General features: G+C 38.2%; 1 protein-coding gene across 1 annotated transcript in view; it reads right to left on the bottom strand.

The window, feature by feature from the left end:
- Positions 1 to 24571, bottom strand: part of LOC150090820 (transient receptor potential-gamma protein-like) — a 227438-nt gene that overhangs the window by 82066 nt on the left and 120801 nt on the right. The window contains exon 2 of the mRNA XM_090374446.1: positions 5507 to 5750. Within this exon, the coding sequence (XP_090230572.1) occupies positions 5507 to 5685 (179 nt within the window). The 5' untranslated portion in view covers positions 5686 to 5750. The remainder of the gene's footprint in view (positions 1 to 5506; positions 5751 to 24571) is intronic.

The following is a 24571-nucleotide window of genomic DNA, read 5'->3' as shown; positions in this document are numbered from 1 at the left end:
AGAGCGCCGACCATAACCCAACTGAACAGCTTTTGGATGAAGCTGAATGCAGAATTAGGGCAAAGCCGGCCTTCTTTGTTAGTCGAGCTCACAGCTTTAAGGTAAGAGGGGGAGTATGAATCACCAGACTTTTTTTACCAGAAGTTAGTAGAAAAAATTTTCTGTTTATACTCCGGCACGACAACCAAGTCAATAGAGTTTACAATAAATCGTCAATACAAATATTTACCGTATTTGGTAGTCACGGGTTTGAACCCCGGTCCACTCAAGGAACGCGTGCAATGCACTCTCGCTCCCGACCACTGGGCTACGTCAGGCCTTCCACGATGCATTTAAGCAGTCAATATGACCAATGCTATTAATTTCTTTGGATAAATACACGTTTGTTTTTTTCATAAACAACAAATGGCATGACTTTCATTAGGATGGTGTGTGTGTTAGGTGCTAAAGCAGCTAAGTCTATGAGACATCAATATATTATGTCCCTAATTGCGTGCATTCTTCCGTCTGCTGGATGAAAAACCAGAGTTTCTTGGAAAGAAAACTATACAACCCTCTCCTGACTTTCATTAGGATGGTGTGTGTTAGGCGCTAAAGCAGCTAAGTCTATGAGGCATCAATATTTTATGTCCCTAATTGCGCGCATTCTTCCGTCTGCTGGACGAAAAACCCGAGTTTCTTGGAAAGAAAACTATACAACCTTCTCCTGAGACTAACTAACTCGGCCACTTTGTGAAAAAGTGTACAGAAATTCCTCGCGTCATTGACGAATTCGGACTCAGACATAATATTGGAGAGTTTGATAAAAGCTTTCAATACATGCAATTAGAACGTTTTACCTTTTCCACTCGGTGTGGGAGGTGATTATATCAACTGAGTTGCCCATTATGATTCAACACTATTACAGAGAGAGAAAAAGATTTATCCATAGTTTTTATTTGTATCCTTCCTTTATATATTTTCATAATTTAGGTATATATTTATATATTTTTAATTACATTCATATTTACATTTAGTTAATTGTGAAAACTTTAAAATAGTTTGTTTTCCGTACTTATTAAGATTTTCTCAAACTTTCTTATAAATTTCATAGCAACCTTAATGATACTTTCAATAATCTAAAGAATATTTTTAAAAACTAAAAATATCTTCAGATACTTTAAAAAACTTATTATTATTGAAATTTATTGAGTACATAAACTGGTGGCTGTTTTGTTTATTTATAGCATACTACTAAGGAGAAAACTAATCGGCGACTCGAGAACACGAATTATGTGTGGGAGAGGATAAGGCGTCCAGGAGGAGTTGATTCAGTCGCTATTTATTTTCTATTTAGTAATATTTTACTAAAAACAATTTTCCCCCTCCTCCTGTACGTCACATGCAAGTCAATACATACAGAAGGTTTTACAATTACCAGGTTTTATAAGTTTTTATAATTAGCTTTAGTTGCTTTAGCACTTAACACTCTTAACGTCTTTTAAACAGCACAGTTTAAATGCGCTGTTTGCAAAATTATGTACGTGAACGCGTCTTTTGAATCACGGCTGGCAACTAATGTTATTAAAAAGTGATTTCAAACCAGCAAAATTAGGGCATTTTGCTTTATATTTAGTTGAAACTTTATAACTTTTCCAGGTCGAATTCACTTCGGCAAAATATCCATCAAACTTTGAACTTTTCTTCGCAAAGATACCGGAAGGCCAAAACAAATCGTTCTCATTGCAGAAATACATTTTACGCCAGGACTGAGAAGATTATGCTTTATATAAACATACATTAGTTTCCAAAAACGCACCGGTAATGCATAGTATAAAAAGCCATCATCATTGTACAGTCTTCATTTGAATCTTTTGATCAGGCGTGATTACAGTAACAAATGAACTTCGAATGGAAATAGGCTCATACTTTGTTTGTGGAGCTTTACTATCAAAGCCACAGCAATACCCAGGAATCGGCAAAAGTGCTATACTATGGAATCGGCAAAAGTGTTACCGACTTATACTTGCTGTAGTCTGTTTTCTCTTAATAGATTGAGAGGGTAGGATGATTTTAGAGAGTAGCATGGTTTTTTCTCCCTGAAATTTGTTTTTCGCCTATTAAACAAACAAATTGACCACAGAACGCACGCAATTAATAGACAGTATACAGGGAGCAATATGTCCTAAGTCGCTGATAGGCTTAAAAAAATCCCTAATTGTACCTCACAGACAAAAAAGTACGTGAAGTTGGAGTGTGTGAGGTGTTGGGAGCAGAGACTGAGCGCAGTCTGGTGGAGGTCTAAAGCGCTGTTCTTACCTGTCATGAAGTAAGTTATCAGAAACTTTGAGTAGCTTTATGTAAGTCTGTGATCCGGTAGATGCGCCTTACCTGTAATCTAAGACGAGCTTTTTCAGTGCCAATAGATTTACTGCTTAACAGGATCCGTACTGATCCTAAAATGACCATTGTATAATGTATAATAACCATAGTAATGCGATCCCGTTTCAGAAGAGGCTGCACATTGTGACTCTTCCGGAACGGGATCGCAAATTAGAGTCTTTCTTCGGGGGATACAGATGAGATGCAATGAAGTCTTGTACCTTGGTCTAGGTTAATATTGTGCTGCCAAGAGTAGTAGGTTAGCCTCATGGTCTTTGGATGTAACGAGGGAAAGATTAGTAGCAGATCTCCTCCACATCCTGATGGAGTCTGTGTTAGGGGTTCGCCAGCAGCCTATCATGTAGTTAACGATAAAATGACCATGATAAGCCAGGGTAGTGCCGTTATATTAGGGAGAAAACAATGGGCAGCTCTAGGTACCTCATTTCGCTTCCTTTCCCACTACTATGAGTGGGAGGCGAAATGAGTGATCACTGCTCCCCAAATAAATAAAATAAACAAATAATAAAAATAATATATAAAAAGAAAATAAACACCCTCTGTATTTCTCTTCTCACACAGGTAACTAAGCAAATGGCCTTTGAATTTGATCAGGCTGTCAGCCTCAACTACCCACAGAGATAACTTATTCCAGTAATTAACAACTCGCAGGGGAAAGCACCATGGTGCTTTCCCCTGGGAGGACTAACTTTTACATGTTGTGTACATTGAGGTTAGTCCTAGATTTTCTGTGGCACTACAAAAAAAATTATGATATTAGGGTCGCCTGTAAATGATTACATCTACCCATATATTTATTTTGTCTGTAAATTGCGTGTGTTCTCTGGTCGATTTGCCTGTTTGCAGTTTATGAGTCAAAAAATTCGTGCTGAGGGTGGAATCTCACTCATGAGTAATATGAGTTTTTATGATATCCCTATGTTAGCTAATTTGACCGTGGAATACTTGGAAAGCTTTAAAATTTCTCACAAAGAACTTTAAAAATCTTTTGCGATATAAAAAGCAATGTTATATAGTACTTTTATCTAAAGATTCAAATATGCACGCCTTGTGATTGTTATTATTTTAAAAGGAATTGTATTTGAAATCTATATTAATCTCACTATAATCAGATAGAGGAAGACTTGATATCCTCCAGAGATTTAAAATCTTCAAAATGTCTAGTTATTATTGAGCAAAGTAAGATGAATATGTTTAATGAAATACATTTAAGTCTTATGTCTAAGTAATTCTGAACAGCTTAGATAAAGTGGCATTAAAATTTTAATTTATTGTAAAACTATCAGATGTAGGCAACATCTTACTTCTTTATATTTTTACACACTCTATGGCAATTACGTAACAGCATTCAAACTCGAAATGAAAAGTTCAAGGAATAAAAACAAACAGAACTCCTCATCTATCTCCATGGACTCGCATTAGTTTTATTCACTGGTAATACAACAGCAAGAAATAAACCACAGCGAAAAGAAATAAAAAAAGGGCCATTTTCTAGAACACTGCGTGATATCTAATGTCTTACTACAGCAAACATTTTTCACAGATGCTTGTAAAATAAGCTAACATATGGATTACCATCGCATCATTTGTCACCCTGGAGAATAACGAAAGGGTAAATTAGGAACTGTGGGATCAACTTCATTATTCAACTGGGGAATATTTTGTTCTTGATTATTACTGTAGATAACCACAAGCGATTTGATAAATTACTGCAGCTTTTTGGAGTGCATCTCTCACAATCTTTTTCACAATTCCACCAGACGGTACAATTACGTGTTATTATTTTTTATGGCTAAGACACAGAAGATACAAGTTAAATATTTAGTTACTTTTTTTAACCAACAGTAACAGCGTGAATTTTGCAGAATCTGTCTGTTTAGGTGCAGAAAATTACTTTGCTCGTGGAACTTGAGAACAACTTAAGATCACACATACACAACTCACATTCAAGGATTGATTGTACCGCTTTCATTTATCAAGAATTCAGTTTAGAACGAAAAGAGTCTCCCAGTTTTCGAAATCGTTACAGGACGAAAAGCGAACCTAATGTTGTACAACCTGAAAAGATTTAAGCTAAGATGATCAGATATGAAAAATTAAATTTAAAAACTACACACAAGTGTAAATGTTTTTCTTACCGTGAATAATGAATTTGCAATTATCTCCCAGATAAAATGCAATTTGGCAAAAATAAACAATATATAGTAATAAGTAACGCAATTTTTTTTAATTGACAAAACATGAAATTCACAGACATCATGGCTGCCAGAAGTGGACCCTGATAAGCCAAAGAACAAATTCCTAGCCATGGAATACTAGATCCTGCGATGGAAGAATCGCAGAGTGGGAAATCCACGCACCATTTATCAATCCATCTTACAAACAAACTGAAATATGACGTTCTGGAGATACATTGTTCTTATCAAGAATATGTTCACCCTAGCGAAACTGCTGTCTGGATGAATTGATTCCTCCTCTGTTGACGAGATTATTTCGGGACGACGAACCAGAGAAATTGAACAACCAAAATGGCACCTCCCTCTAAGAATATGTTCCCAGCAATGCCCTACAGTTCTTCAACTTCCTTGAAATAAATTCTGATGGCTTTATGAATTATAGGTCTTACAGACGCTGGATGCTTGAAGAAACCTACCATCAAGCCGCCCTATGAGGCCTGACGAACTCCGTCCTCTGCTCTGCTGCTCCCACAGCTCAAAAGGAGACTCTCCTGAACGAACGTTGAAAAATTGTATATAGATGTATATAGACGTTTTGTTATAAATTACATTGCGTAATAGTATCAACATTGCTCATACATGTGCTAATTGGTTATATTTTATTGCATTATTGATGTTCTGTATATAATTTTATCTGTTTGTAATTTTGAAATTTGCGTTTGTGCACACTTTATGTATTGTGTGACTTTTGTTATTTGATCTGTTAATAGTGTACACCCCTCTAGTCTTCAGGCTGATCCAATACGGCCATAAAGCAGATTTTAATAATAATAATAATCGGAATTGGAGATAAACTGCAATTTTATTTGCCTCCGAACAGTAAATAAATAATGAAGGCATAACTTATCCAATCAAAATAAAAATAATACTAGGGATCTACTTCTTACCTTCTAACAGATGCAAGATCCCCCCTTTCTACTGACAACAGGAACCTCTTCTCCTCGTGAGACAAATGTCCTATAGCCCTCTGAGCATGGATCTTCTCCGTGACATCATTACACATTTCAGTGATGGTTTCTGTACAGCCTTCGGTTTCGGCACCGGCTTCACCTGCTTCCTCATCCATCTTTTGATATCAGGAAGTTATGAGTTCACAGCATCAAACATCTTTCTTGTGGACGGAGCAATTTCCTGTCGATAAAAAAAAAATTATTAAAAGGTATTCCCAACTAAAATGATTTTGCAACTAATAATCCTTGTGAAGTGCAGAAATTAGCATTATTTTCAATAAGTACTTAAACGTTTATACGAGCACTTTCTTTTAAGTAGCTTTTTATATATTTTATTGTAAGATTAAAATTCTGTGTTTGGTGTCTCACTGATGGTTGAAATAAATTATTAGATTAATATATATTTATTTATTTACTTAATTTTTTTTATCATAACGTGATTTTTTATACAATTTATTTTAATCTGTAATCTTTAATCTTATCTGTAATCTTTTCCTGTATTCTATATAATATTATTATATAGAATACAATACAGGAAATCTGAAATACAGTATATAAAGCCTGTATTTCATACATGACAAAAATTTATAGGATCTGCAGTTTTACTGGATTGTTCGTTCCCCTCCATGTTGGTATATGCTCTCACTCAAAATAATAAATAAATAAAAAAGTTGTTCCTGCCTAGGATTTCTACTTATTTCTTACTATAAGTAATAAGTAGAATTTTACTATGCGTATCGTATTTTACTATACGTAGATCAATTTATATATTTGAGCTACCGTCGGTTACTTACAAGTTCGATCCTCCAACATGTCTGTAGACGGAAGTGGAAAGCTAATCACATGATTAGTTACATGTTTTTATTGCGAGTGCATGCTTTTTCTCTCTCCAGTCCCTTCATGACTTGTCGGAAGCCAAATGAACAAAAACCACCTTAATTTCTGTCGGATTCCCAAGGGGTGCTCCACTCCGTCCGTGTAATCATCGCATCCAGTTGAAGGATGACCTGGACCAGAGCTGCGCGAAATTGGATTTGACAACCGAGAAGACTGTATGAACTCACACGGACACGTGCCTTCTGCATCACACCGCGCGTCTCCTCCCAGTTATTTGCCGAAGTTCAGAACCATGCTATAAAAGCCCGTGCGTGTGCTTTGGTCTGCTTGTACTGTCTGACGCAACTCAGCTAACACTACCTGCGTGAAGATAAAAAGAGTTTTCCACGGGTCTTCGGTCTGTAGCACGAAGTCATTTGTTATTGTTCAAACAATCGCGTGAATCTATCGAATGTGATCAAAAATTTTCTTTCCAACTGTGAATCTGGAAATAACCTAAAAATCTTTCATTGTATTGACATATTTCGCTCATAATATTTTCCCCCTGTTTTAGTTTGGTCCTCCAAGAGACTTAAACTAAAATCTGTTATAATGAATGACACTCAAGGATTATTGGAAAGCAGTTTACTTCTCTTACAGCATTCACACTGATAATTATCAGCCTAGAATTTCTTAAGATTAACTGAATAATGAGTTCGCAGTTCAGAGAAGTGAAAAGCTCTTGTTTTCTTTTTTTTTAACATTTTTTTTCTTTACAGACTGGAGTTTTTCATCCCGGAAAAAGGGAATCTGACTACAAAGAGCGAAGATCGATTTCGTATTGAGAAAAGTTGAATAGAGGTCATCACTTTTGATATGGAAATGCAAACTGTGAATAGTCAAAATATATACTATCCTCTAATGTGCAGTGGAACACTAAATGAAAAAAAAAAGCTATAAAAGTTGTTGAGATGTAGACGTAATCTTAATCAACTCTTCTCGCGAGGCTGAGGTTAGTTCTCTTCTTGAATTAAGACATCTTGTCCTTGCTCTCAATTGTTGTTCTAAAACATCCCACAGGTCTTTCAATTGGATTGAGATCTGCGAACTGGGCTGGAAATGAGAGCTTCATCGGAAGACTCTAGTTTCCGGGTGTAAAAACCACAACCCTCGCCTGCCTGAGACCGACTAACTCATGCACCACTGCCAAATATACGAAGACCTCCGCTGCCTCTTAATAACTAGAATACGTTTCTCGCCAATAAACCAAGAACAATATCTTCTGGAGAGCGAGGACAATTATAAAGCCTTAACGCAGTTTGCGCAGGATCTTTTTACTAGAAGAAGAACATACCCACAACCTTAGCAGGAATTTTCCCACAAACTAACCACTCGTCATCCATAATAAAGATCCTCAGATGTGTCAACCAAACAAAGACCTAATAGCTACAATCTGAAGAACAACTAATTATTAACTTAACCTGGATCTGACCACTGGCTTAAACTGGAGTCATTATCTGAACTTGACCACTCACACGGACAGGACAACATGTCCCAGGAATGGCATACGAAGACCTGACAAAGACATTGTGCAGTTTGCTGCCGAAACATCATTAGGCGATCTGAACCGGGTACCCTCACTCGGTTCACTTTCCTTCCCTTCCCTTGGCAGGGGGACGGTTACTCTGTACCCTCCCCCCTGCATCCCCTATCTTCATCTGGTGAGGCATGGGCCTGCCCACCGACTTTTGGGGTTATCTTCACTATTGACCCCATATTTCTGTCTTTCACCCCCCAGTCTTCAGTCTCCCTTCCCTCTCTAGCTATCTTGCGACTAGCGTTTGACTCCTGTCAAAACTACACAAGCCCCACACTAAAAAAAAAAAAAAAAAAAAAAGGAGAAAGAAAAAAAAGGATAAGGGAAAATTTAACTCTACCCCGCATAACTTATATCTCTTTCGGCCTGACCCAATTTCTAGCGTTTCTTCCTCCCCCCTTTTTTTTCAGGTCCTAGCCACTGAAATCTCAGGAAATTAGGTGGCAGGACCTGCCAGAGTAAATAATAAATCTCTAAAATACTGGTGTACCTGGTCTGCCTCCACGAGGTATAGTGTGGGCAACGGTGGGTCTCATTTGAGACCCAACGGCTAAAAGACCAGATGAACAACGGTACAAAACATTACACACCACAATATCCATACACTTTTAAACCTCTGGCCTCTACAGTGTTCTGTATCACACCACAATGTATACTACGCGGAGATGGGGGAAGCCCCTGGTGCCGTTAGACCCTAAACACACTATAACTCGGCTACATTGTGAAAAAACTCCATAAAAATTCTTTGAGTTACTGACGAAATTCCAACTCGGGTCTTTCCCATTCCGTGTGGGAGGCAATGATTTTAACCTCTATGCTATCCGCGAAGGCGTCAAGAAGGGATGAATTTGTAGGGTTTTCCCCTGCCATGGCCAAGTTAATCGGTCTAGTTCGAGGGTTACGCAATTCCCTGCCCTTTGGTTTCCTCCACCGACTATACAATACACGCAAATCGAGAAAGAATACTTGTTGCTCTTTTCTGTTGCAAAAACCAAACAAAGACACTACTACCACGTTTTTAATGATGCACTTAACGTTTTGTCAAAGATTACACTTTAGCATGTTCAGAAGCCTCTCCTGAAGATATATAGGCACGTCTGTGTGACAGATACTTTCGTCAGTTGGCAGAGAAATGTGTCCTTTGAAATCTTATTGATCTTTTTCACTTCATATACTGTTTTCAATAGTTGTTTTGTCAGTAACTTGCAGAGCCTTAACAACTCTTTCGTATCATCCTATCTCTCCACGTTATGGGCAAGAGAATTATAGCCAAAGAAACTTATGCGCCATCAACCCCCCCCCCCCTATCGGCAAGAAAAAATGTTACTTGCTCCATTTATGCAGTGAATATTCTTAGTAATTAATGTATTATTATATTAAACTTCCAACAACCTAGATTAATATATTAGGTTAGATTACACAGATCAGATTAAATTAACTCGTATAAAAGTAACCATTCCTACAAATACCTTTTCTGTTTGTACTCAGGGACGACCACGCTGTCAGAGGAGTTCACAAGGTGGAATACAAGAAACAGCACAGTATTTAGCAGTCAAACTTGAATCATGGTTTCTCAAAATGCGTGTATTTATGCACCCTCGAACCTGACCATTCATCTAGATTACTTTCAATTAAATTTTAAACTTATATACTTTCTATAATTTATCAATAATTGACATATCGTTATTTTAATTAAGTAACCATTGTACGGTTTACTGAATTAATTTATCTAATTAAGAAATGAATTAAGTAATTTATTAATTAGTTACTGTATCGATACTTTAATTGTTAATTAACATAACCAAGACGTTAATGTAAATAAATAAGCTAATCTTTCAGCATCCTAGCCTACCATTAAGTAACCAAACCGAACGGTTTTGTTAGATTCTCTTAAATTAATTTTTTACTAAATCATAAGAACCATCGCATGAAAAACATTTTACTTCATTTATGATATTTATTTGCTATAAATACTTTGTCTGTCTCCCTTTATATTGAAAAATTTCTTTTTCTTTTTCACTTACTGATAGCATAAGGGGATGGGATAGTCAAGCTGAAGAATTTCTCAGTGATTTGAAACTACAAGTGTGAATGTCCTTTTGCTTTCAAAATTCACCGAAGAGGAACAGCTTCTTTTCTTAAATGCTCTTCACAAGCTATTTGGAAAATAATAATAATGGGATCGGCATCTTTCTATAGACTGACCGCTCTTTGCTCTTATTCTCCCAGGAAATATTTTCACACTTAAAGCAAAAGAAAATAGAATTAGAAAATAGAATGTTGTAGGCCTAAGGCACTTTCTTTCTCTTTTAAATAATTGTGACACTTGTTTATCGGTATCTCGGATACAATGTCTGGGAAAGATCAAGACGAAACGTGTTTATCGGCTAAGATGTCACAAGTGGAAATTCGATTATTTAAAAGTCAGGCGCTCTTTGTAGTGTTTCCTGAGGGCACCGTCTCTTTCTCTGAAGGTTGTTTCAATTTTAAATTCTCAGCGATCACGAATTCCTACAGGATAAATAGTAAAGTATCGAATAAGAATTTTTAGGGATATAATATAATTTTTGTCAATGTATAGGAGTAACCTAACCGAACTTTACTGGACTTAGGCAAAATATTTATAGAGGGGTTCCTACATGGAACAGCCCAAGGTGAAAAATCAAATAATGATGCTTGTGGCAATAATTTGAAGCTGTGTTTTATTTGAAAGTGGTACAATGAATATCTTACATACTGTGGTAAAATGCAACAGAACGTGGATGGGACTTGTCATGGGCCCTGTGAAATTACAGGTCCTTTCCTTTATATATTACGTTTCTTTCTCTTTTTCTTCTCATAAACCTGATTTATCATTGGCAGATATTTAATAGATAAGAGAGTAAGCTAAAAAATCAACTGGTTTATGTAAGTTCATTAGATAGAGGTATTTCACATATTAAGTTTCCGTTAGCATCCAAATTTCAGATTAATTACCAAATGATCCCATAGGTTTTTTTGTAAGATTGCCAATTTTCAGAATACCTCTCGTAATAACCTTTTCATAAAGTGAATTAGGAACCTTCCTACAATAGCGGCGACTGGCGATTTCAATTAGTAGTACTAAAATAAAATAATACTCATATGCTGTGTGTTTCACTGTAAAAGTCGGTTCATTCACGTTTCCGATTATTAAATAAGGATATAAGGGAATATATCTGCTATCCCTGCAAGACTGTCTGGGTAACATTTATTTATTTATTCATTTCTTCAATGACATTACAGCTATAATGTCCAATTATAATGTGTGAAATAGTTTGGAGTAATCACGGAATATTGAAGCTCATATGAGTCATAATATCCTTAGATTGTCATTATATGCAATATTCATCAAATAAATCAATAATCAAATGTAAAAACCTAATAAAACCTATTCAGCACCAATCATTGCAATTTTGTCATAATTTGAAGAAGAAAACAAAATAAATAAATAAATAAATTGATCAGGATATGATGTAAATGGATCCAATTTATATTAGTGTACTAAACCGATAAAAAAATTCATGGTGGAGAAAGCCTCCCGTATTATATGCGGAATATTAGTTTAAATAAGTTATGTGTCCGTGTTTTATGCATTGGGGCGTTTAAAAAACAGCACTGAGGGCAAAAGATATTCGTTTAAACATTTGCTATTAATAATGCTAAATAAAAGTTTTAATCTTTGTATACAGCGCGTTTTCTCTTGTTTAACGGTTCAGCCCTCTTCATATCAGCATATCTACCATCCCCTCTCAATTCATCTATGATAGATTTCCTCACTCTTCCTCTAGGTCTCTTCCCTTCTACTTTTCCCTCCATCGCATCCTTGATCAATCCCTCAGCTGCCAACATATGTGCAAACCAATTTATCTTCCACCCATGGAATTTGACTATGGAACCTACGGTATGGAGTATAGTACTTTATGAAGCACAGACAGGGACATTGAGATTGGAATATATTACAATACTGGAAAGTTTTGAGATGTGTGCAGGGAGAAGGAAGAAAAAGGCAAAGTGAGAAATGAGTAAGTTTCAGGAGGTTGGGTGAGAAGATATGCTTGACTGAAATCATGCCCCTATGCCCTTGTTTAAAAATCGGAAAAGTGATGATTGGACAGTCCCTAAAGGCCAACAATGATAATTTCCTGATTCGTTCATTTTTTCGATTTTTAAAAAAGGTCATGGAGGAATATATCTCCTATCCCCGCAAAGTTACCTGGATATGGACTTTTACCAAAGCGAACTGGTAAAAGTCCGAATCTTTTCCATTATGACTGAAGTATTGTATCCGAATATAGTGACTAAGTTATCCAATTATAATTTTTTTTGTTAGAACATCGCTTTTCCACAATATTAAAATCAGATAGACGTCTGCATAATCACTTAATTTCAAGTTTATCATTATAAGACAATGATGAAAGTTTCTTATTATTTTAATAAATTATCTTATTCATTGAGAATTAACACTAATGAAAACAAGTGAGATCCGAAACTGGAACCAGCCTTGCTCTGGCACATTCGTCCATCCTTCGAACGAATGTAGAGAACAGTTACAAAGTGTCGCTGCCCGCATGGCAGGTTATTTGCTACACCTACTCCACGAGAGCTGGTTTTTAGAATGACAAGTGGGCCTTAGCTGCTGACTTACGAATACAACTAAATTGTGTAACATTTTTATTATCGGTTGTTATAAAGACAAACACGAATCATTAATACAAATAATTATATATCAGTAACAAATACAAAAAGGTATTTACTTTTAATTTTCCAGTGTTATTGTGGCAGTATCATGCCACAATCAATGGCACTTTAAAATGAGCCCCCACAGTTTGAATGTATCTTTCAAGTTATCTTTGTATGGATTTTCCGAACCACTCTTTCAAGATTACACGCTCGTTTAAAACTGCAGTTGAGTAGTTACAAGCGGGAATATGAGTTGCTGGATAACAAGTTTGACCTTTAATAAGCGCCCCCCAAACAGTTCACGTAAAGTAGCAAGACCCATATTAGTTCCTGGCTGTAGCCGATAATCGCTTTTTAGAGAAGAGTGGTATTTTAAACTTTAACATTCATTTTAAGGAAACGCAATAGTAAGGAGAAAAATGAAAAATTTTTATTTATGATTCTTTGTTATATCACTAACCTCGTTATCGCTTGGGTTAGTTCAAAAACAGTTCGGATGAAATGTTGGCTTTACCGTATTTACTCAAGTAATTTTATCACATTTTTGTGCGAAGACAAATAAAACTTTCTTCTGAGTAATTTGCCCACGTTCACTGTAGTCTCAAGATTATCGGCTACAAATTGGAAACTTTTGGAGGTGTTCTCTCTGCTGGGACGCCTGTTGAGACACTTAGACTGCCGAAGTTGGTTCAAATTGGTTCTTCATTATAAGAAACTTGTGCTAAGAGGGATCTGTGATATTTCTACATTATATTACAAGATTCTATCTCTCTCCTTTATGGCAAGAGAGATAGTCGAGCTTGGGCCTACAGTTGAAGGACATGAATTCAAAAAAAGAAAGAGAGAATTTTAACATTTCTGCTAAAGTTGAGATGAAGGCAGCAACAAGATGATAGACCTACCCACTGTACTTTCAAACTCGTTATTTGCAGATTCCCATATCCGCGAATCAAGAGTATTCTTTGAATGGTATTTGAGAATGGACTCTTCTCTGCCGAAATTCATTTTCTGCGCAGGTATCGTAAGCCTTCAGTTGACGTTAGCACACGATTCATCGTTCGAATGGCAACATCTCACAAAGCATGTTTTGTTTTTTTTTGGATATTTTAGGCGAATTAAAATTAACAGTACACAGTCAAAGTTTCACAATTATAAAACAGCTAATGCCACTTGGACTTATTGAAATCATAAGATGCTCGAGCTTTTCTTTCACTTTCATGTGGTTTTGCAAAGGGGATTTAAAGTGCCTAGTTAACAGAATGGTATTATCTCTCATAGCAAAGAAAATTTTGCCTGCACTACGAGTTGCCTTAGTATTGTACTACTACTTTCTAATAAATGGCATCGCCAAAAAGTTAATCCGCTATTAATTTAAAAAAACGACAGCCTGTTTTAGGCCTTATTGATCCGTCATCAGATATTGGATGGCCTTCTTTTTAAATAAATGACAGTTAACCTTTTCACGATGCCAATAACAGCAACTCATGAAGCCAAAGTTTATTGTGTTGTTTGCGATAACACTATTGCAGTTTAAATTCTGCTGGGGGTGCAAAAACACATGAATTTACAAGCCAGTATTGTACTTCATATAATCTACAGGTGATGAACCGCTGATATTGAAGAGAAGTTGAAATTCCGTCCTTACCAGAATTGTGGTTCTAGTTATATTATAGTGGCAAGCGAAGATTACCTTTAAAGTTGCATTTTATTTTGAAACAAATTTCATTTAAAGGTTCGCCACCACTACATAATGTACTCGTAATTCATTAAATGGATAAATTTGAGCGAGATGAGAATTTCGCTATTTCTGATCATCCATGATTATCCCACATTCACGATCCTTAACGTCTCCCTCCAAAAATACGAAGGATAGGTTGCATTAAAAATAAGTCATTAAAATTTTCTTTCAACACTAGAATATAAGTTAGTTTCAGTTTTTAGAAATTTTGTTTGATAAGCAATTATTGAGAAGTCTCTAGATAACTTTATTGCTGAGATTTACTTTCTCAGCCTTTCAGTCAGTAAACGTCATTCGCTTTTTATAGACGAAACACGAGCGAGTAACGAAGATTCATTGACAACTTTGTCGAGGAGTATGGTGAGAGTGTAATGAGTCATCAGAATATCGCAAACTGGTATAGACGTTCACGACAAGTTTCATTTTCACAGTATTCGAAGCCGTCACCGAGCTCTTCAACGACCGACTGCAGAGCGAATTGCTAGGTGAGGTAAGATAAAGCGAAAGAATGGCTTGCGACAAACCTACGATATATCGTTCATGAGCAGTTAGCGACGGGTGCATTGAGATTTTTGCGATTAGCTCATAAATACAACACGTCAGTGGAAGCATTCAACAAATGAACTTTAGGTCGAGGATTTTGAAGATGATCATGAAGACCAAAACATTGTCGTCTACTTTTTCGTTCAAGGATATGCTAAGGAGGGAAATGATTTTTTTAGTATCCTCATTAAAGGAAAAGAAATATTGGCTTTTCACTTCAATCCCTGAAGTAAAGGAGCGTTGATGGAATGGAGGTACCAAAGAATAGGACACCCCTCCGATTGGATGAAGTGCATCGGAAGGGAAATATTAAAGCAATTGCGCTATAAAAGCGATCTTCAGCTCGGCAGAACAGGATAAGTAGCGGGAAAGAGTTCATGAACTTTTCTCCCGCAGTCTCTGTAACACTCCATCCATTATGTAGATCACAAAACAGTTTACCATAAGAGCAAACATGTAACTTATGTAACTTCTACACATGTAGAAGTGTACTGAAGAGGCAAAAAAAAAACCTTTTTGATGAAGTTTTTGAGGTTTGAGGTAAAATTTGCAAAAAGCTGTATGTTTGTGCCTAGCGTAGTTCTTGTGTAATAAATGTTTGAAATCAGGGAAAGACTTTATGCTCACCCTGTACTATCCTTGGAACTTAATGAACCAGCTCCAGGAATTGTGCCATCGTCAAAAACCTGACTGATGTTCCATATTTGTGATCCTGGCCAAGAATTTCTTGGATTTCTTCTGAATCTCCACGACATCTCTAAATATCGTTCCTGTCCTCGAGAGGGTACCATAGTGATAATAATCCAATAATCATTGTCCTCTCCACACTGGGTGAAAAAAGGCGCAGGTTCAAATGCCGCCAAAGACCCAAGGAACGTTTATGGGCTTTTTTTATTCCGTAGCTAAGTTTGGACGGTCTCATGAAGGTTAAACCCACCAGAGAATGCACGAAATTTATAACACATATGGGTGGATGTGGTTGTTCTCGGGTAACCCTAATATCGCAGTTTTTTTTTTTTCCCCTTTAGGCCTCAATTTCATCTTTGCAAACAAGAAATCTCAGGGAGTGAACTATTGCAAAGGTATACTCTTATCACCGTGTCTCCGTAGCCCAGTGGGCAGGAGCGGGAGTGCAGTAGCACACGCTCTTTGAGTAGACCGGGGTTCAAGCCCCTGACTGCTGAATACGGTCGATCTGCCAACCCGCACTGGACCAGCGTGGCAGATTATGGTCCATTTCCCTCAGCATGAATTGTTGAGGAGGCGTCCACCCTGCAGTGGGTTGATAATGGCTGCACTTTACTTTACTTTACTTACTCTTATCACTACCTAGCTGAAAAAAAAAAAAAAAAGTGCTATTATCGGTAGAGTTGTTACGTAACTTTTGTATAGCAATCATAAAGAAACCCCGTTATATAAATTCATGGATTTACTACTTTCTTATGTAGTCTAATAAACGAATAACACAATAATGGTCCTGAGCTGGATATCGTCATTCTTCTCTTTCTTGATGCTTTCCTTCTCTCTCAGGGTAACTCAGAATTTTTTTTTTTTTTTGTCTGGTGTAGCAAAAGCCTCAGACTTCCTTGCACCATATGGCTAATAATGATGATAATGATAATTTTGAAGTAAACAATATTGCAGAGATTCCATGCTGGACATAGTGCCATCTATTGGAGAGAGGAAGAATTAATTTCAGCAGGAAGAGTTCTATAATGGCATTGTACAGGAAGAAAAATACAGTGAAACATATACACGATATTAGGATTCGTTTTAGATAGATACAGTTTTACTTGATGTGTTTCGCAAGTATGGAAGGTTTCTTGTTTCCGTATAACAATTAGATTCACATATTTTCATAAAATAATAATAATCATATCTGCTCGAGGCCATAATTGTATTAATTGTGAATTTGACAGTAAGACAATGTACAGAATCAACCCTGAACATTTGAAGCAAAGATAACTCAATGTAATGGACCGAACATGTTTACAACCTCGTAGCGATCACAAGAGCCACTTTCAACGGCTTCTGTAAATGGACCTTTGACGGAACCGCGAAGAGCGTGATTGATTTAATTATCATAGATGACAGAATGGCTATTCAGACTGCAGTGGGCAAGCCAGCACGTGGATAACTGCAGTCAACAGGAACGATGTCTCTAGTCATTTCCGCACGGCAGTGCCATATTTATGTGTGATATATGTCAACGTACTGCCATCATAACATTCCGACCGCTTCTCTAACAAAAGCCCTAGTTCGAAGGCGTCACGGTTAATCATCAGTAAGTGGTTCGGTTTCTACACTGACTCAGAAATTCGGAATTAAGCGAAGACGATTTTTATTCGTTTATACCAATAAACATCTTGGAAATGTGTGTTTACCTAAAAGGATTAGTCCATTTTTCATACCAAGTAATATAGGATCCATCACTTCTCCCACGTTGGCGCCTGCTTAGACTAGCAGCTAGGGAACACTGTCGGTTGTCAATGCCTTTTAGTAAAATCTCATATCACATCAAGGGGGCGGGAATTGGGATAAATTATTCCCCTAGGATTATTCAAAAGCCCCCCCTTCCAAAAACAAAGACTTGACTGTCCTTGATTGTCATGTTCCACATTCCAGTCCAGATCATATAAATATGAATAAAGGAAAATGTAATTATAAATATTAATGACAGACAAAAATACAGCGATCATACTTGCTGCTGCTGAATAAACTGTATTAACAATTAACATATACCCGTCTTTCATTCAGCACGCACACACAATAAACTGTAAATAAATAAAATAAATATAAATACTATTTGTCTATATTTGTCTATAAATTAATGACTTTTATTAAGTCTACATAATTCTTATTTCAAAGTCACTTTCATGTGATATACACGTGATTGAATCCCTATTCGAGCTGTTGCTATGCAAAAAAGACATGCGCAGTATAAAACGAAAGAAAGTTTCTGTTAATAGGTTTCGTATGGCAGTTGGTGAGTAGTGATTAATTTAAAATAGTTATTTAGAGATTTAAGTAATTCTTCTATGGGATATAAAACCCCCCAAGTTGCTTAGGTCTTCAAGTACATCCCCGAAAGTTAAAAGAACTAACTCCAAATATTCACGCTATTCATTAAAAGGTAGTTAATGCTTCATAGCGCAGTTCAATTTACAACGCTAATATGGCAGCTCTACTATTAATCTTGTTTGGGTGGTAAGCAACAGAAGCTGAACTTTCTGTTACTGTAAAAGAAAATTGCAAGTGCACGTTTATGGCAAAGGGTCAAACCTGGAGTGTAGAAACCTCCCGGATAATAGGTTTGAAGGAACTCTCACTTGGATATTCAAGTAAGCTTATATATAATCTGATTACTTTACGAAAACGCGATTATAGGTTAAATGTGTGTGTGAATCAGTGTTTACGATTTTATATAAGGAATTTATATATATATATATAATATTTTTATATTTATATATTATATATAATACCATTTATATATAATATATATTATATTCTCTATTTATACTCTTTTTATTATTTTCTCACTTCCATTATTATTTCTTTATTACTCGCTTATTTTCCGTATAATACTCTAAACTCTTCCCATATTTTTCTGTTAATCAATCGGAAAAGCGAAATAATTATTAGATTAAAAAATCATTAATTTTTCTAATTTTTAACGAAGTAAAAACGGAAGATATGCTATTTCCTCTATGTATCAATTTTATATATCTTTCTGATTCAATAACAGGCGAGATATTGGGGAAGAGTATTCCCCTCCCCCTTCCACATGCCCTTGTATAAAAATTGGAAACTGATTCATTTATATAGCAGTATCATATGGTAATGATTATAGTTTGGTTTCATTATCGCTTATATTCATATTAGAAATGTCATTCTTAGACATACACTTCTTCATAATATAGGTTTTTTTTAACAACGAGTCAACTAGAAAAATCACAGTTTGGAGTCTACCAGGACAACCACAGTTCAACCGCATGTTGGTAAAGTAAAAGATTACCAAAGTCAGTACTACGTAGACGGATAGTTCGACAAACTGACTTTAGGCCCTGATTTTTTGCGCTACCCTAATAATGAAGTCAACTCCTCTTTCTCCATAGTCAGTTAATATTCGATAAAACGATTACTCATAGAACGCTTATATTTCTATTAATCTTTTACTATTTCTCGTCGACTAAAGTATAGTAGGTCTCTTGCACTACTCCAAATGTGTCAATGCACTGCCCTCGCAACTCTGTCTCATTGAATGAAATCTCCAGCTAGATGTCATCAGTCGATCACTAATAAGGGTTTTTGGCAGGGAGTTCATCGCTTCCCAAACACATCCCCGTGGATGCTCACGTGGGGTGCATACTTCAAGAGCGTTATTACGTTTGCGCTGATAAAATCCCCAAAGGCAGATAGAACTGTAGCAATAAACCACAAAGAGAAAATACCCAAGTGGAGCTAAAAATCGATGCCACGAGGTAGATTAACATCTTCCACCCTGACGTTATTATAATAGTGGGAGTGTAGCTTGTTGCCGTTTATTGTCTCCGATGGACGTCTGGCCTGCGATAGTATATAATGAAAATAATAGCGCCTGTTCGCTGCCTACTGAGGAAGATCAGAAAGTAGAAAGGGAGTGAGTGAAACGCAGGCCTGGATATTTATTCCCAGATGACAGAATGCATCACTTAAAGATGTATCCCGGGTGGGAGGGGGTATCATTTATGGCAGGAATGATTGGTAAACACTTTCTGCCTCTTCAGATTATTTAATGTTTATTTGTCCTAAACGTGTATTTCGCAGAAAAGTTTCTTAGTAACGAGTCTTCACCTGGAATTAGTCACGTGACTCACAGCTATGACATAAACCAGTACTGCATCAAAACATCTGGATTGGTTAATTGCCATCAGCATCACTACTGTAGACGATGGTATTTTCACTTCTTAAGTTAAATTAGACCTTTTAGAATGTAATTTATTACATCTGCTGCATTTTAACGTGGTATTTCGTGTGATGTTTTTTACAAACAGTTTTCTGTTTGCTGGTTGATAATTTCTTTAATAGACCCTTCTGGAAAGAAGTACGTAATTTCAATCTCCTTGGATCAATAGGTCTGTTTAGTTAAGAGAGAAATTTTATTAGTAACACTCTTTTCAGATTAAATAAAGGGTGAGCATAAAATAAGTTCCCACAATGAATTTTTAAATTTTATAAGATATTTATTTATTACCCCAAGTAAATGCAAAATATTGTGAAATCTGTTTGGGGAAAAGTGTTCATAGCCTCAATTGAAGTGTTCGATTTGGCACCTTGATTTTAAATAAGTCTAGCTGAGAAACAACATTACCCACAGAGATATTAAAGTACCTTGGATTCTTTTCTTTATCCATATGGCACAGCTGTGAGTGTTGACAGTACCAAGAAGGTATGTCTATATACAAAAGTATCCAGACTCATCTGCACCCAGCACATTAGCAAGATAGCCTTTGGTTTTCATTTAATCTTGGTAAATAAATGTTAGCGAAATCCATATTACTCGTACGACTGCCTTGATAATCACGATCACTATGGCCCACTAAGATGTGGCGGTGCGATGGAAATACTGTGAATAACTCGAAAAATCATGCAACTCCGGTCGGTCCCAAGTTTGACTAACGCGATCACGTTGGAAAAAACTGATAAAAGTTTCTTGCTGCATTGATGGGATTCAAACCCTTCCCTTTTCCATATGGTATGGCAGGTCTGTGAATATGCTACCCACGAGGGCTATGAAATCCTGCTTGGCGACTTACACTGATGAGCCAAAACATTAGACCACCTACCTAATATGATGTTAGTCCTCCACGTGCAGCCAAAATAGCTCGTACCCAGCGAGGCATGGACGCTACAAGATTTCTAAATCTGTCTTGTGGTATTTGGTACCAACAAGTAACAAGCAGATCCTTTAACTCCTATAAGGTCCGTGGTTGAGACGCCGCAGATCGGAGTTTCTGTTCCAACACACACCACAGATGTTCGATGGGATTGATGTCTGAGGAATTTGGAGGCCAGGGCAATATTTGAAAGGTCTTCCTCATGTTCCGCAAACCAATCTCGAACAATCCGAGCGGTATGGCATGGCGCATTATCCTGCTGAAAGACGGCACCGCCAGAGGGGAAGACCGTTGCCATGAAAGGGTGTACTTGGTCAGCAATGAAGTTTAGGTATGTATGTATGCGTATGTACTTGTTTTGGGTGACACCTAGACGTTTAGTCGAACTCCACCTTGGAAAATAGGTAAAGTGTAAAGTGTATTTAGGGTCAGACGGCACCAGGGGTTCCCCCCATCTCCGCGTAGTTTACATTGTGTGGTAATACAGTTCACTGTAAAGGCCAGAGATTTAAAAGTGTCTGGATCTTGAGGTGTGTGGTGTCGTGTACCGTTGTTCTTCTGGCCATTTAGCCGCCAGATCTCAGCTGAGGCCCAATGTTGCCCCACTTTGGCCCATGGAGACAGACCAGGTTCACCAGTATTTTTAAATAAGCACTCTGGCAGGTAATTAGGTGGCAGATCTAATTCCCTGAGATTTCAGTGGCTAGGACCTATAAAAAAAAGTATATAGCGTGCCCGTTGGTATGTTGAATATATATATATATATTGTATTTTCCTGGTTAGATGGGGGTGCACTGGAGGTTTAATGACCGAGGAGTTGGCAAAAATAATTTAGAGAAGTTAAAATTTTGGTGTAGATCGTGCGCTGGCAATCAGATAGAGAGGGGGAAAGGTAGGAAGAAACTGGAATCAATAGAGAAACGACCCAGGCAAATGTCAGTGGGGCATGCCCATGCCCGACCAGAAGAAAAATAGGGTGGCGAGGGTGGGAGAGACAGGAAGGCCGTCGCCCTCCCGCCCGCCAGGTAGGGGAGTACAGTGAGCTCAGCAAGGGAGCCGGTTCAGATCGCTAGTAAGGCTCTGCAGCAGTTTATCTGCTGTTTGTCTTGTCTTGTCATTGGTGTTGCTGTCCCCACAGATTCTGGCACTAAAGTTGTCTCGGTGCGCATGCCATTTGCGGGATGAGTCTCTCAGTGGTGACTTGCTCGACCGCGTTGCCAGTGGTGTCTAGTTTCCGCTCTTTGTCTGGTAGGTGAGCTGTCACACGCGATTCCTGCGGGTCAGCGATTTCTACCTAGCAGCACCGTCTTGGGTGGTTGTCGCTTCCAGGTCCATATGGAGAGTGTCTCTGTGTGTTGCACTCGATTGGAAAATAGGTAAAAGTGTAAAGTGTAAAGTGTAAAGTGTATTTAGGGTCATACGGCACCAGGGGTTTCCCCCATCTCCGCGTTGTTTACATTGTGATGGGTGTGCCAGTTTGCTGGAAATGCCAGAGATTTAAAAGTGTATGGATATTGTTCATATGTAGTGTCGTGTACCGTTGTTCATCTGGTCATTTAGCCGCTGGACCCCTACTGAGGCCCAACGTTGCCCCACTTTCGCCCCGTGGAGGCAGACCAGGTACACCAGTATTATAATTAATTTACTCTGGCAGGTCCTGCCACCTAATTTCCTGAGATTTCAGTGGCTAGGACCTTAAAAAAAAAAAAAAAAAAAAAAAAAAATTCGCACGTTGTATGTTGATCACATACATGTTTCCCGGTTTTAAGGTGTTGCATTTGAAAATTTTATGGCCGAGGAGAGGGCGAAATAATTTAGAGAAGCTAGAATTTTGGTGTGGGTCTTGCGCTGGCATAGAGATAGAGAGGGGAGGAGACTGAAGGCTGGGGGGGGAATAGCTAGGAAAGACTGGGGTCAATAGAGTAGACGACCCCAGCATGTGCCAGTGGGGCATGCCCATGCCCCACCAGAGAGAAAGATGTGGGATGGCAGGGGGGAGGCAACAAGAAGGCTGTCGCCTCCCCCTCTGCCAGGGAAGGGAGGAAAGTGTGCCCGGCAAGGGAGCCGGCACAGGTCGCCATATGGCCTGGCGGCTGCATGTCTGCTTGAGTCAGGTCCTTGTTGTCCCATCCGTGTGTAGGTTCCTGTCTGTGGTTGTCACTTGGCAGCAGGACAGGTGTCTTAGTCAGGTCCGTAGTTGTGGGTATTTAGTCCAGTCTGTACTTATGTCTCTATCTGGAGTCATGGTCATTAGTTATTGGATCCTGGGTCCATTTGTTGGATCCGAGTTTGTCGAGTTTTTTTTTTTTTTTTTTTTTTTTTAATGCTGTTTCTTCCTGGGATGCAATCCCTTTGTGGATTGTCTTGATGGTGACTGTCCGTGCACCTTATATGGTTGTTTGCAAAGTCATATATTGTGAGCCTGAGAAACGCTATTGTGGCTGTGGGGGCGGAAGAGTATACCTTCTGTGAAAAAGATCTTGTGCAAAGTTTGCCAGTGCTTTGTAGCTATGCTCTTCCTCCAATAAGCGTTCCTCTTGATTCTCTGGTACATAACGTAATTCCGTAATTAGTCGGCATCGGAGGTCTTCATAAAGCTTGCAGTGGTACATTAAATGCTCCCACGTTTCCACTAAGCCACAATGACAGAGGGCAGTGTTGCTCAGTCCAAAGGTCATTAGTTTGAATCTGATGGCGCCGTGGCCAGTTAGGAGGTACGTGGCCAGCAATCCTGGGGAGAGCCAGCTTGGGTATTTTGGGTATACGGCCGAGACAATTGGGAGGAATTTTCGCGTTATTTGCCCTTTTGTTGAGTTTTGCCACCGTGTTTGCCAGGTTTGCTGAAGATATACAGTTAGTCTTCTTTTCTCTATTTTCGGTTCGATGGCTACATTTAATGTGAAATTTAGGCAGGTATCCGGAATGCCTCTGGAAAGGCTGTAGAGGAGTCCACTGCGTATCACTTCCAGGTCCAAGGGGAGGGCACCCGTGAGCACCTGAAGCGCGTGTGTACTCACTGTTTTGCAAGCTCGTGAGATAGTCAGTAAGATGTACCTCTGTATGGTTTCTAGTTTTCTTTTATTAGTTGCAGTGGTTGCTTTCTTGTACCAGACACCCGAGGCATAGAGGATGACTGGCAGGAACACAGTTTTGTGAAAAAGAGCAAGGGTTTTCTTCTTTATGCCCCAGTCCTTGCGGGTGATTCTTGCAAATAGTGACGAGTAATTTCTGATTTTGTTTCTGAGATAGTTAAGATGGGGAGTGAAGGATAGGTTTCTATCAAGGACAACCCCAAGAAATTTCATTTCTGTGGTCAGCTTGACGGTGGTTCCTTGTACTTTTATTTGGGGGGGTCTCCTGGTGTCCAGGGTTCCCCGAAGTAGGATGGAGCTTGTCTTAGTGGATGATATCTTCAGGTTATTTTCGTCAGCCCATTGTTGTAGAGTGGCGAGCGCCCGGTTTGCTGTGTTTTCCAGCTGTGCCCTGGAGTTTTCTGCCAGTGTCAGGACAAGGTCATCCGCATACGCATGGGAGGTTGCATTTCCGAGGTTGAGGTTGAGGAATCCGTCCAGGACCACGTTCCAGAGCAGTGGGCCCAGGACGGAGCCCTGTGGGCATCCTCTGTAGATGCGTCTGGTTATTGTACAGTAAGGAGCAGTGACTTTTACTGACCTGTCGCATAGGTAACTGCTGATGCAATTGTAGAGATTACTTGGGAGTTTGGCCTCACT

The sequence above is a fragment of the Mastigoproctus giganteus genome, chromosome 1 (assembly GCF_048544385.1).
Source record: "Mastigoproctus giganteus isolate SK-2022 chromosome 1, ASM4854438v1, whole genome shotgun sequence".
In the NCBI taxonomy this organism is placed as follows: domain Eukaryota; kingdom Metazoa; phylum Arthropoda; class Arachnida; order Uropygi; family Thelyphonidae; genus Mastigoproctus; species Mastigoproctus giganteus.
This window is presented reverse-complemented; position numbering and strand designations above follow the sequence as displayed.